The sequence below is a fragment of the Rhinopithecus bieti genome, unplaced genomic scaffold (genome assembly GCF_001698545.2).
Source record: "Rhinopithecus bieti isolate Rb0 unplaced genomic scaffold, ASM169854v2 scaffold_9670, whole genome shotgun sequence".
Lineage (NCBI taxonomy): Eukaryota > Metazoa > Chordata > Mammalia > Primates > Cercopithecidae > Rhinopithecus > Rhinopithecus bieti.
The window spans coordinates 479,716-494,794 of NW_016806180.1; the positions used below are offsets into that span (position 1 = coordinate 479,716).

The window sequence follows — 15,079 nt, forward strand, 5'->3', positions numbered from 1 at the left end:
TCTCCTGACCCTTGTGATCCACCCGCGTCGGCCTCCCAAAGTGCTGGGATTACAGGCGTGAGCCACCGCGCCTGACTGTAAGTGATACTTTTAAGTGGACAGTAAGACTTTATTGGACTGCTGCTGTTTTTTTGAAACGTGTTTATGAGGCCTACAAAGCTTCAGTGTTCAAAATTAGTCTTAGTATTACTTAGATTAGATTGAACCTCACATGTAGTTGATTGGTAGAGAAATTGCCTAATATTACAATGTAGTCATTTCAAATTAAAATCAAACCAGTATTGTGTGAATAACTATTTGAATAACTGTTGCCTTAAATGGCAACCTTATATAATTCCAGGAACTATCACTGCTATAAGGTTATGGAGGTTTTATTTAACATTTCAGAGTTAATAAAGCTGTGCATGTCTAAGTCATGACGATATTTCATAGAATGTCAAAGGAGGAAAACATAAAATCTAATAACTACATCCAAGCCCTGGTGCATTTGCCTTGATCAACTGCTTGCCGCGTTTGGCATTCCTGAGCTAAGAGAGAAAACTCAAAGAGGCTATCACAATAGTATGTGAAACCACTGGACTTAGTCAAACAAGCCCCATGCATTCGTTTTGTTAATGTCTGTTCCCTCCTCTCACCTTGTTTAAACCCTAGTTTTCGTTCTATGGGAACCTGTCTCCAAGGAGGTCGCTTTACCGCACGCTATCGGACGAGAGCATCTGCAGCAACAGGAGGGGGTCCTCCTTTGGCAGTTCCCGGAGTTCCATGCTTGACCAAGCACTGCCCAATGACATTCTGTTCAGCACCACCCCACCCTACCACAGCACGCTGCCTCCGCGGACCCACCCCGCACCCAGCATGGGGAGCCTGAGAAGTAAGTGAGAGGCTGGCTGATCGCACAACTCCTGCCTCACTGGGCTCTGAGGGTGGCGTGATTTGGGAGTTTGTTTTTGTTTTTATTCAATGTGTATTATTTGGTGTTTTTCTTTTAAATAATTTTCAAATATAAAAGCCCCAGAGTGCCAGAGTGGACGTTTTTTAAAAGTTGGGTAACACTACCTATTTTGAAAGCAATTGAGAAACTCATATTAGGTATTTCTGTCAAGTCCAATAGTGACTTCGGCATCATATCTCAACTGTCATATCTATAAAGGAAAAAAATGTCTAAAGCCTGATTTAAAAAAAAAAAAAAAAAAGGAAAGAAAAGTCCGATGTAAGGAGTGGGTTTTCGAGTGGGTGGACAGCAAGGAGGGACGTCTGGTTTTCTAGCCTTCAGTTTCTTCTTGCAGTTCAGTACCTGGAGATGGGAGGTGGCACGTGTGCCTCGGAGACCTGGCTTGTACACTGGGCTTTGCCCGTGGGCGGCTTTGTGTCCTGTGCAGATGCCGTGTGTTCTCTTGTGTCCCTGCTTATTTCAATTTACTAGTCACAGGTCAACCTGATGATTTCTAGATGATTTTCCTTCAAATCCTAAAAATCTTTGATTTTCACATAGTGTCAAGTCTTCATTAATGTCAGTTTTTAAGGGCACTTTTTTTATGTTAACCTTATTTCCTTTATACATAATTATTTCTTATTGTACAGAAAGAATGGGAATTTAATCAGAAATATATTCATTGGCAAGTTTTTTTTTTTTTCATTTCATCACAGAAAATATCTTTAGAACCAATTCAAACTTCATAATACACTTTGAAGTCCCAGGCTAAATGAAATCAAAGTTCTAATAATGTATCTAATATTTAACATACTTGGAAATGAACTTTATCTCATAAAATTCTTAACATATTTCTTTTTCTTTTTTTTTTTTTTTTGAGACAGAGTCTCGCTCTGTCGCCCAGGCTGGAGTGCAGTGGCACGATCTTGGCTCACTGCAAGCTCTGCCTCCTGGGTTCACACCATTCTCCTATCTCAGCCTCCTGCGTAGCTGGGACTACAGGTGCCCGCCACCACGCCTGGCTAATTTTTTGTATTTTTAGTAGAGATGGGGTTTCACAGTGTTATCCAGGATGGTCTCGATCTCCTGACTTCGTGATCTGCCCACCTTGGCCTCCCAAAGTGCTGGGATTACAGGCATGAGCCACCGCGCCCGGCCTAATCTATTTCTTTAAGTAACATAATTACCTACTGGTTATAAAGAGTCCATTTACCTAAAATGAAGAAACCTTGACAACCACATGAAAGGTCAGACAGACCGAGGCCACTTTCCTCATATTTCTCCAGTTGTTTTCCCTTTTTTGTAAAGAGGTAACTTTAATGTCCTCTTAAAAGCTTTTGTAAAACCAGTAAAACTCTATTTTCCTCCAAACGTTAGTTCATTTACGGTGTTTGAAGTGTGCTTGTGAACTCTTCGTGCTGCGTGTGTTATGTTTGTCTTACGTTCTACCCTTCATTTTGTTTCCATGTGAAAGATGTATGTCCCTTTTTTTTTTAGCTTCACTTAAAAAAAAATAGACTTTTAGAGCAGTTTTAGGTTCACACCAAAAAGTACAGGGATTTTCCGTATACCTCCCCCAACACGTTTTCCCCACTGTCGACAAACCCCTGCCTTCAAAGAGTGGCAGTGGTATATGTGTTATAATCGATGAACCTATATGCATGGGTCGTTATCACCCAAAGGCCCTGGTTTACATTAGGGTTCGTTCTTGGTGGTGTACATTCTATGGGTTTCTACAAATATGTAAGATGACATGTATCCGCTATTACAGTATCATTCAGAGTAGTTACACTGCCCTAAAAAACCTCTGTGCTCTGCCTGTTCTTCCCTCCCTCCCCTTTAGTTCCTGGCAACCACCAATCTTTTTACTATTTCCATTGTTTTGCCTTTTCTAGAATGTTGTATAGTTGGAATCACACAGTGTGCAGCCTTTTCAGACTGGCCTCTTCTACTTAGTAATAAGCATTCACCTTCCTCCATGTCTTTTCTTGGTTTGAGAGCTCATTTCTTTTTACAGCTGAATAATATTGCATCATCTAGATGTACTGTAGTTTATTTATCTAGTCATGTCCTGGAGAACTGTGTCCTTTTTTAATGTGTTCAAAGGCACAATTAGGAAATGGTCAAGTTTACACTGTTCATTCACTGTCCTAATTGAAAACTGCCTTACTTGTCTTCATTTTACTTCTCTAGAAAAGCACTAAGAGTTTTCCTTGCCATTTGCTGTTCTTTAAAGAAACCTTCTTATTTGGTGCTACATCTCCTTCAATAGCTATACTTAAGAAACTACTCAGAAAATGTTCTCTAGGCTTGATGGATGAGCTAACAAAATGTAAATCAGAAAGCTGGAGATAATTTGTATTGAAGTCTATTCCCCTAAAAACTTCTGATTTCCAACCCCCCTGTCCATGGAAAGTTTAAGCTTCTAGAATCTAGTTGTATGGAGGCCTCTGGTTCCCTGGCCTTCTGACTACCACAATCGCCTACATGATTATAGATGCTCCTTGACTTACACTGGGGCCATGTCCAGATAAACCCACCATAAGTTGAAAATATTGTAAGTTGACCATGTATATGGTCACCTAACCTACTGAACATCATAGCATTTCCTAGCCTACCTTAAACATGTTCGGCACACTTGCATTAGCCTCTAATTGGGCAAAATCATCTTGCAACACAGTCCATCATACAATATCAGTTATTTACCCACAGAATCTCATGGCTGACTGGGAGATGTGGCTCACTGCCACAGTTCAGCATTGCGACAGAGTGTCATTTCACATAGCACTAGGCAGGGAAAAGTTCTAAATTCAGAATTTGAATTATGATTTCTACCGAGTATGGATCACTTTTGCACCATTAAGATCTACTCAAGACAAGTTTGAATAATCCTCCTTTCATGGTTTCTGGCCATTCTGTAGACCCTCTCTAAGAAGATACCACTCTTTAAGAATAGTTTGACAGTCAAAAACTAGAGCAGCCCAGAAAGCTGAAATGTGACTGTTAATGTCCAGAAGATGTATTTGAGCGAGAAATGAGGAATATTTGAAGTTGCCCAGCAGTTTATCTTAGTTTCTCAGAGAGACATAGCTTCACTTTAAAACTTGGAGCAGAGGTTGGTTCCAGATGGTTTTAAATTGCTGTGTAGATAGAGTTGGGCAGAAAACTCAGAAAGCGCAGATACTCTTCTTTTAAACTTTAAAACATAGAGCATTCCTAGAGGAAAGAGAATCTTTCACCAGGAGAGACTCAATCAGATTTTGTATGTAATGTGGAGGAAGGGATGCAGGGCAAAGCACCAGTAACTGCCCATCTCTTCCCAGTGAATACTGGAAGACCTAATCTCTGCACCTTTTCTACATGTAATTATGGTCACAGGCTTCTCTTTCAGGTACTTTTAGCTTTTAAAAGTTACAGATTTGAATCTGTCTCAGTCTTTCTTCTCTTGAGACTAAGATCTTAATCTTCATACTTAAGCTCATTTTGGATGTAATTCATGTCATGATTCATCTATATTTCCTGTGAAGTCACTGAAATGTGCTGTATCTTTATGTCTTCAACTTGGAGGTGTGCAAATATCACCTAATCCAGCAGTTGAGAATATTTCTGAAACATTTCTGCCTTGCTTTTAGGACCTTTGTTTTTGTCATTGGTAGATTGCAGAAGAAAATTTATTTAAGGGCCCAGATGGGGGGAAAAAAAATGAGAGTGGGCTTTTGAACACACAGTTCACAGGCCGGATAACCAGTGACACTGAATAGCAGTCATATTTTCCTTTTCTTCCTTGGCAGGTAAACACCTGGGTTCATTGAGCACAATCGCAAGCATTGGCAGGCTCACCGGCTTAAAGATCATTTTTTGGTTTTTTTATGGAACAGAGATCAAAACTCTGAAATCTTCTTTTGAGAATGGACTAATGAGAATTCTTAGATTTCAAAAATGAAAATAGAGAATATTATGTGTGGTTTCAAATCCTATAGTTCTGACCTACGCACATCACAAAGAATGCCCCTTGAAGTTAAAAAGTGGGAGGGTGGGAGAGTTTAGAATAAATAAAATAAATTGGTATTTTAGTTAGAATGTAATAGTTGCACATGTTGCTTCAGACCACACGTGTAGCCTCAGTGGTTTTGTATTGTAGACGATAAGGACTACCAACCACCAGAAGAATAATTCTTTGCCAAGGGTGGCATGGCAAGGTGTCCATCCACCTGCAAACAGGGTTTTGACTATTCAGTATTTGACTGGGCAGTATTATTCAGTGTAATACTTCTTTCTCTTTTTTCAAATGTCCTCAGTCTTCCCTGTAATAAACATTGGTGTCTGAAAAGTGTAGTTGTGAAACCTCAGATATCTGACCGCCAGGAAATGCTGTTGGAAGGCTCCTTGGCATTTATAGTAATAGCAATAAACTCAGACTCAGTAAAGATGGTTACTGTGACTTCAGGTTTTGGGTAAACAGACAGGCAGCCACGAGATCAATGTCGCAAGCCAGAGCAGGTGCGCAGGCAGTGTTCCCTGATATTACCCCCGTTTCAGTATTCATGAGTCTCCTGAAAGGCTGACTTAGGTCCGTATGCAACATGGGCAGTAAGAATTAGGAGCACAGAGAATCATCTTCTCCAGAAGTGAGGTAGGATGGAATCTACCCAACTGTGCCCAAAAAATGCTTTCGAGACAGTGTCCTCCCCCCCTCCTGTTTTTTAACTCATCCTGAGAACTCCCAGGAAGTATTACGGGTATGAAGTAAATTCAGTTACTATTGTTTTCTACTCACTAAATGTCTCATCTTTGACATTAGTATGTGACACCACATGCAAAATTGGTTCAGGTTTCCATTTGGAAAAACTCTGTGAGAAACTTGTTATGCCAGGAGGTCACCGTGCTCCATGTGGGGAGCCTGCAAATGGGTCCCACACTTGTGCCTCCCACTTTCCTGGGCTGGCACCTGGGGAGTGAGCCAGCCACCCAACTGAAGAGGTCACGGTCTTGTCTTAATTGGCCAGAAGAGTTGCTTGGGCTCCTGAGGCTTGCGAGAGCTGGATTTAAAACAACAGGCTTTGATACCTGAGGCAAATGGTGCCTTTCGTATAAAACCGTACAACTGAGGAGACAAGACAGTTCCAGCCACTGTGGCATCACAGAGCACAGGTGATCAGTTGCCCTTGCCCCTCCAGGTCTGCACTGTGTATACCTTTCTTTTTGAGATGGACTTTCGCTCTTGTTGCCCAGGCTGGAGTGCAGTGGCATGATCTCAGCTCACTGCAACCGCTGCGTCTCTGGTTCAAGCAATTCTCCTGCCTCAGCCTCCCGAGTAGCTGGGATTACAGGCATGTGCCACCACACCTGGCTAATTTTTTGTATTTTTAGTAGAAACGGGGTTTCACCATGTTCGCCAGGTTGGTCTTGGACTCCTGACCTCAGGTGATCTGCCCACCCCAGCCTCCCAAAGTGCTGGGGTTATGGGTGTGAGCCAACACACTCAGCCAGCACTATGCATATCTTAATCCAAACCCCTCCCAGACCAACAGTATTCGTCTGTTTGTTGACAGAGGTCTTTGAGGATAGAACTTGTGTCTTACTAGTTACTCTGTCCCTAGGTTCTGAGGTAGTACCCGGTGGTTCCTGGAATATAGTAGATGCTCAGTAAACATCATCTGGGTGATGGGGGGAGTGATAAAAGTATTGCAAATAATTTTGGCAGATTTAGAATCTGTGTTAGGCTGTTCTTGCATTGCTGTAAAGAAATACCTGGGGCTGGGTCATTTATAAGAAAAGAGATTTAATTGGCTTTTGGTTCTTCAGGCTGTTCAGGAAGCATAGTGCTGGCCTCAGCTTCTGGTGAGGGCCTCAGGAAACTTACAGTCATGATGGAAGGTAGAGGGGGGAACAGGAGTGTCACATAGCAAGAGAGGGAGCAAGACAGAGCTGATGGCGAGATGCCACACTCAACCAGATCTCATGAGAACTCACTATCATGAGAACGCACTCATTATCACGAGCACCAAGCCATGAGGGATCCACCCAGGACTCAAACACCTTCCACGAGGCCCTATCTTCAACACTGGGAATTACATTTCAACATGAGATTTAGAGGGGACAACATCCAGACTGTGTCAGAGTCTCAAAAAACAAAAACAGAATAGTAAGTTTTCCCAGTTACATGATATTCTAATCAATGGAAAAGAAAATGTCTGTTTTTCATGTGGATTATTCATGGAGATATACAGGTGGCTCTTTCTTCATCTAACAAGACTTCCATTAACATGGGGCTCTTCCTGCTTGTGGAAAAATGATGGATTTTAGCTTTAAATCCACATTTTTTTCACAGCTTTTATTTCTAAACTATGCTCTTCATTAAGAAGCTTCTCATCATTTGCATCTCAGCCATGCATCCCCTCCTTGGACAGCCCTCCCCCAAATGGGCCACCAAGCTTCACAGTCACATCACCCTGTTTTGTTTTCTGTAGAAGACTTAATCACTCCTTGTATTTTCTTGTTTATTCATTTATTGTCTTGTCTTTGATGTAAAGCTTCACGAGAGCAGGGCCTTGTCTGCCTTACCTACTGTTGTGCCCCCATCACATGGCAGGCAGTAGGCACTTATCAAATACATTGTGGATAGACTGCTGAGTGGACAGTGCTCCAGATAAACCCTAGAGGAAAGGAGACATCTAATCTGTGCTAACGTTCTTTGCCAGTTCTGCAGTATCACATAGAAGTCCCATTCACCACTGGAGGAGAGGGGGGGACAATATTTTGTAATAAAGAAAAAATGTCACCAACAAATGTGCTTTGCTTCTCCTCCCTGCTTTGCCAGCCATACAGATTAAAAGTGGTGCGGGGTTGCCTGGGCTTGCCTTTGGTTGTGAAATGTACACCCCGAGACCATCTCAGATCCCAGAGCCATTAGTGCCACTGAGTGTGTGGTCTCTGCATGCATTGGGTAGGGGCAGTGGGCAGAGACCTTCAGAGCTGGTTGGCTGGGCTGCTCTGTGGGGAGCTGGGCCCACTCACACACTCCGGGCCACTAAGACTCACGTTTGTGCCTTGGCAAAATTATGAATGACCACATATCAGGAACTTTAGAGGTGCTTAGGAATTGTCAAAGCTTTAATTATTTCACCCAAGACTGTCAGGAAACCACTCTATTGAGTATTGGGGAAGGATGGCTCTTTGAGCACACAGCTACAGGAGGGACCAGGGAAGGGGAAGCAAGGGACATTAATCTCACATCCCAGCTTGTGAGTCAGGGGACTTACTGGCCGCTGTCCCCTCTGTTCTCATTGCATTTTACCCCTCTTGTCTACTGTGTTATTTTTCTCTTTTCTTGTCTCCTGTTATCACCAAGTAAGGATCTTGTTGTGTAGTGATCTTAGGGGGAAAAGCAGACAGCGCAGAGAATGTGCGTTAGGCTTGATTTTAGCCTTCAAGAATGCCAGAAGCTGGAGTGAAGGATTGTTTCTTTATAAACACAAGGAAAATTCGCGAGTTGGCATTTCTTAGTAAAACATGATGAACGGAATGTACTTTCTGTAGAAATGTTCGTATATCTGAATAGAATTCCATTCCACTCCGTGATGCTTCTCCTCCAGTGAGGGAAGGAGGGAGGACAGTGCTGCAGTGGGCCCAGATTCCAGCCTGCCTGACCTCTGAGGCCCTCACAGAGCTATGCCCCTCTTGCACCGTTTCCCGAAGAGCTCAGCCGTGTGGAAATCAGTGACAAAAGTAATTGCTGCCTCCATATGTGATTTATTTATACTTGGTGCAGAAAACCTGCCTTGAGCAAAGCAGCATATGAGTTGCAGAGAGAGAAGAAAGTGTTTTTTAAGTGAAGGAAGATGCCTGGGCTTCTTGACCTTTCTGCTTGAGGGTCTTTCTTTACCTTTCTGGAACCCTTTCTTCCTAAGCAACTGAGACAGGACCTGACAGCCAGTTCAGCCCAGCCTTTGCCCAGCAGGGAGCGAGGATGCTCCTGGGAAACAGTGAGTGCTGACTGCCCTCCTTCCCACCTCCCACTCCTGTGTTGCTGCTTCCCTCCTCTGCTGGTTAACCTCTTGTTCACACACAGAACAAGTAGAACAAGGAAGAACCAGTGTTGTTTCAAAGAAGAGCATGTGGAGAAGGGAGGGTGGAAACAATGTTGACAATATATCCATTACTAAGTTCCCTTCAAAATAAAGGCAGGGAATAAGTAGGTGGAAAATTGCCCCAACTTCTATAGGTGGTAGGTAGCATGGAAAATTGGTGTAGCTGTAATTGTTGGAGATCCGGTAAGAGCTGCATTTGTCCAGAGTCTCAAAAGTCTGTCAGTCTCTTTCAAGGCCAAATTTACTAGCTGTCTTAGTCCCGATGCCAGCATTTCACAGCCACCCAAAAGGATGTGGGAATAAAAATTACAGGTGCATTTGGTTAATTATGCCCCCTTACTTAACATAATTGCAGGCTCAGACAGCCAGGTGGTCATTATTTTGATTGGTCTAATTAGTCAGATGTGTTCACAAGCAGCTGCATGCAATGTTCTGGGCAGGTTCAGAAAAGCACTTTAAAGAAAGTCCAGTTGAAGCCTTTTTAGAACTTGTCCTCAGATGCATAATAAGTTCTTAACAACGAGTCTTATTAATGACATAAACACTTAAGTACCTTGATGAGAGTTTAAGGAGAAAAAGAAATGGAAAAGGTCCATTCATAGCCAGAGGAAAACCACTCAACGTTGAATACAGGATGGGTGAGTGCTTTCTGCTTTAGCCATTGATAAAACCATCTTATTAAGTCAGAAAGGTAGTCCAGCCACTATGTTTGTGCTTTGTATATAAAATAACATCCTCAATCTCAAGTAGCAATAAAAACAAAGTTAGTCTTACTGCATTTTTATAATCAGTTGGTATTTGAAGCATCTCAAGTTTGTGGTGCTCAGCTTAGATGTGTTGCTCAGTAAGCTTTATAAATCAGGATGGAGATTGCTCTAATACTTCTTACAGCAATGTAAAGCCTGCAACACTTTTAAAAAGAGGAAAGTCTCCCCTGAAGCAAATGAGAATTTATCCTGCAACAGTCAGACCTGGCTGTACTCAAGCACCCTGGAAGAAAACCGTGAAATTACAATAGTGTACAGAGGCTTGATTCTCATCTCCCTGCCATCCCTGCCCTTACGTGCTGGCCGACTTCTCACTAGTACAGACTCGGCTGCTTCTTACAAACCTCCGTTTTTCCAGCTATATCCCTTTTGGGCAACTGCAGCCTCATGTTTTCTTTTTCCATTAAGAGCAGGAAAAATTATCTTGGCCACTGTGGGAGGGGATGGTGGTTCCTGTGCTGACTGACTCACTGGGAGGAGCAGTACTGCCTGTGTACTGACTGACTGACTCTGGGAGGGGCAGTGGTGCCCGTGTTGTGGCTGACTGACTCTGGGAGGGGCAGTGCTGCCTGTGTACTGACTGACTCTGCGAGGGGACAGTGATGCCCGTGTACTGACTGACTGACTCTGGGAGGGACAGTGGTGCCCATGTTGTGGCTGACTGACTCTGGGAGGGACAGTGGAGCCTGTGTACTGACTGACTCTGGGATGGTGCCCGTGCTGTTACTGACTGACTGACTCTCTGGTTTTGTTTCTGTTTAGATGAGTTCTGGTTCTCCGATGGGTCCTTATCAGATAAGTCCAAGTGTGCAGACCCTGGCCTGATGCCCCTCCCGGACACAGCCACAGGGTTAGATTGGACCCACCTCGTGGACGCTGCGCGGGCATTTGAAGGTAAAGAGTCACCAGCCTCTTGGCCTCACCCCTTACCCTGGGAGTCCTTTCCTGCAGGGCCTGTTTGGCATCTTAGGGGAGCGTGTCTGTCTCCCATCGTCTGATTAAAGTTTTGAATCCTTTGCCTTGTTGTACGATGAAAACAAGCAGGGGCTGGCTTGGGCTACGACTAAGGACATTTCCTGAGGGAGACCATGTCATTTAGTAAAAGGAGCACTAGGCAAGAAATCTGAAAACCTGAATTCTAGCTCTGGCACCATCTGTGACCTGGGTGGGACCTCTGTTTCCTATCTGAAAAGTAGAGGTGATTGTATGGGGAGCACCTTGCATCTTTCCTCATAGCATGCTGAGGTATAATGTGGGGGACACATTTAGAAGGCAGGAGCTGCTGGGCTCACCCGGACGAGCACAGGCCGAGGAGTCCGGTCACTTGGTATAAACACAGACTCTGGCATGATCGGCTTGACCCATGCAAGTGTCTCTATCTGTCGAGGCCTCGGCTTCCTCCTCTTAAATGCGGGTCAGTGAGGGTAGGTGGGCTAGCCGGTCTCTAAGAGCCATCCAGCTGCCACACTGTCTTCTGTCATTTTTGGATGAGGCTTCCCCTTCAGGAACACGTTTGTCCAGCTCACAGTTAAAGGGAGACAAAACAAGGAAGATGCTTGCTTCGCGTGCAGCTCGGGACCCCACGGTGATACCATGTAAACCTGTGGCGTTCAGGATCGTAACTTGACTTTTTGCCCTTTGTCGCTGCATTCTTTCAGTGAGTTTTTACGATGGCAGGCCCTGGCACTGGGGAAGCTGGCAGCTGGGACTGACAAAGGAGGCAGGATCATTTTAGTAGGCGTTAACACCCTGCGCTCTGTGAGACTCTCATGGTGTAACCGAGTCACAGCATCCTGGAGGCACCCGAGTCCACTGCTGCCTTCTCAGGCCTGAGGGCCCTTCCTTCTCTTTCTCCCCATTTCTCTTCCTTTCTCAGTCTCTGCTAGCACAGCCCCGTCACCTGTGACACCAGGCCTCAGGAAACAAAATCAAATTCTTTTCCCAGGAGGGGAGGTGCATTTGAAGTCAAAATGCAGAAGGTTGAGGTTTCACTGCCCCCATCTGTGACCAGCTTTAACAACGTTAGGGAGGCCCAGTGGTGGCTTTGCTCTACCCAGTTGGTATCAGTGCCTGTGGTCCTGAGCCTCTGGGAACAGGAGTTGGAATCTACTCTCAGGTGGACACGAGGGAAGTAGGTAAAAGGCAGCTTGCTAGGAGGAAGCTTCTGCAACATGAATATGCGCTCACTGCTCCTTAAATGGAAGGAACGAGACTGCTTTCTTTCTAAACCACTCACTCCTTGTAGAAATTTCAGAAGAGTCCTGTCTGCCTTGTGGGGAGACCTTCATTCTCTGATGTTACCAGAAGTTAGTTGCATATTTTAGAAGCCCCAGGCTGGTGGTCTAGTTGTTTCCTGGGCTCCCCGTGCTTCTAGCACTTGCTTGTACATGACCCAGCACCAGAGCACAGGAACACTGTCTTTACCTCTGTCCAGAGCAATCTAGGAGCAGGTAACACCATTTTCTCTTTCTCTGGGGTGTTCTTCACACACTACAGTCTCTCACTCTGACCAGATCTTTCTGCCCCAGGAGAGATAAGACCAGAGATAAGATCTCTGTGTGGCCTCACTGTGTAACTATCTGCAGAGTACTTAACACACTGAATTCTGCTTCTTTCACATGCCTGTCTCTTAAGAGATGAGTTTCTTAAGGGAGGGCTGCCTCTTTTATTATTTTATCTGTATTTATCGGATACATATCAAGATGAACAAATGAGAAGCGCTAATAATGAGGAGTAAGTAGGTACTCAATATGCACAGTTTTGTGCAACCCAGAACTATCCCAGCTCATGTCACAGCTCTCAACATCTTAGATCCTTTTGCATTTTGTGATCACCTTTGAGATTTAAAACAATATTTATCACCTTATCTCTGTATCTGCCCTCATTTATGTCTTTACTTGGTTCCCTTCCACCCCTTTCAAATATTCCTTCAGAATAAAATGACTGCTAGAAAATGCATTTTTTCAGGGGCTTAGAGAAGGCAAAATGGTACATGGACTGAATGATGAATTTAGGGATTTTGGTCATAACTTCAGCCATTTCTGGGCCATAGGCCTTTGGACAAGTCACTTAGCTACTGTGACATCCACACTTTGTCCCAATACTGTTCTAGGTCTTTTACAAATATGAACTCGGTGAATGTTAAATAATAATCCTTTTGGACATGTGCTGAATGAATTTGGGCTTCAGTGTTCTCATCTATAAAATGAAGAACCAAAGAACCTGTAAGGAAGGCTTCATCTCGTCCTAAACCTCTAGTTCTGTGGTTTTGATATCAACAAGTTATTTCTAAGCTGAAGTAAGAGTATAGGTGGTAGTTGGCACGGAAGGGAAAAAGTATGACATGGAAATTCTCCCTAGGCAGTGCCCTCAGGTACATGGATGCCTAAATTAAGCAGAAAATAGTGTTGTATTCTTTTTGCCAAAGGAGAAGACTTTGGTTATCTGAGCTCTAACATTGATGGATAAAATAATGTGGAAGAAGTTAATGCCGTGTTTAATTTTTGATGCTACTCCATAGGGTGGCATGTCATGGTGAGACAGTAGCCAGCTTATGAAAATTCAGTTGAGAATGTGTGCCTCCTTTGGCTAATCAGATTCCCTTGTATCAGTGTTGCCTCAGGTTGCATCCCAGTGACCTGCTGCCCTCTCTCCTGAGTTGCATGGTGGTGATGAGCGTGATCAATCTCCTTAGCACTTTAAAGAAAAATGTCTTCAGGTAGATAACCCAGTTGCCTTCCTCATGACTTTTTCTTTTTGTACCAGTTCTCAAGGCCATTTCTGAGCTAGAGTAAACATTATAAAGAAAAGATAGCACCAAACATGTCATGTGCTTGTTCATGTCATTGCTACAAACTAACAAAGGCAGTTCTAAAGGCTTATTGCCTCAGTCTTCCCTGGAATAATCCTGTGCCCATATTTCAGTCAGTATATCTGAAAACAGGCTTGGAAAATGGAATTTACCTGCCTATTGGATTGAGATCCCATGATCCCTATAAAATCCAATAGTGTAATTGATCCCTGGCAGACTTGCCTCTCCCCCATTGGTCTACCTCATTTATGCTACACATTTTGGCATATGATATGTTCACCTTCATTTAAGGGCTAAAGTTGACATTGGACACGAGTTTAAGAATTTAGATTTTACTATACCATTTAAAAATAGAGCAGAGGCACCAAATTAAGCTGTCAAATCATGACTACTTAAATGTTTCAACTCTATTAGTGCAAGGACCATAATAAATAGTATAGTTGTGGGTGAGAGCCAGGCATTCTGTGCACAAGGACTCAGTAAGCTCCCTCCAAAAAGGAGCCATGTTTCCAGACCACATTGCTGACCCTAAGGCAGTGATAATAGATTTAAATGAGAAAACAGAAGCAAAACACAAAATCTGACCATTTAGAAAGTTTTAAATGTTACTTTAATAATAATTATGCTGGGAAGAATTAATGAATATGACAAGAGCAATTTTTTTAGGATCATGAAAAAGATGCTAACTAAATCTGGACTACACCCAGAGAGGGGTAGTTCTTAAAGAAAATATGTTTCAGAAATATTTATTTCAATGGAAAAAAAGGGAAAATTAACCAGCCTCACTGTACCTCAAAAAGATTTCATGAAAACTGTGGAAAAAAAACAAAAAGAAAGAAAAAAATTGAAAAAAAAAAAAAAAAAAAAAAAAAATGGCAAATGAAATTACACTGCAATTTATAAATAAAACTAACAACCTCAGTTTTCTTTGAATATTGATAAACCAATAGCAAATTTGATCCAAAACATAAAAAGTACAAATGAACCATATTAGAAAGAAGGTTAAGTTAACATGAGAAAAAGACAGTGGGACGAAAATGACCTGTGCAGAACTTTGCCATCTCCCTGCAGAGAACAATGGGTTCTGCCTTACCCCGCAAACTCCAGACCAACTGCAGTGACTTGTTATTGCCTCTAGGATAGGAATTTTACTACTTCTCCCTGGCTTGGGTTATGAAGACCTCGTGATCATTTGGGGTCTTGCACTCCCCACCATAATGCAAACCAGGCCAGCCTGAACCATAAAATCTGGTCAAGACGAGTCCCTATCCCTTCTCAAGAATCACATATTTAGATTTCCTGTAAATCTAAATATGTAAATGTAAAGTCTTAGTAATTAGCTATAGAGGCAGAAGGAAACCTGTCAAAGGACAATCTAGAGATGCAAGCTCAGAACACCCTCCTTAACTCACGGTAGCACATACACACAACCTGCCCACCTTGGCTGATCCCAGTTGTGGGGCTCTTTATTTACCCAGAA

The 15,079-nt window shown here is 43.1% G+C and overlaps 1 protein-coding gene across 4 annotated transcripts in view; it reads left to right on the top strand.

The window, feature by feature from the left end:
• The window catches only part of SIPA1L2 (signal induced proliferation associated 1 like 2), a 233,717-nt gene that overhangs the window by 205,003 nt on the left and 13,635 nt on the right, over positions 1-15,079 (top strand). For all 4 annotated transcript variants that reach the window (XM_017874995.1, XM_017874998.1, XM_017874997.1 and 1 more), the window contains exons 18-19: positions 652-871; positions 10,551-10,682. In XM_017874995.1, the coding sequence (XP_017730484.1) occupies positions 652-871; positions 10,551-10,682 (352 nt within the window). The remainder of the gene's footprint in view (positions 1-651; positions 872-10,550; positions 10,683-15,079) is intronic.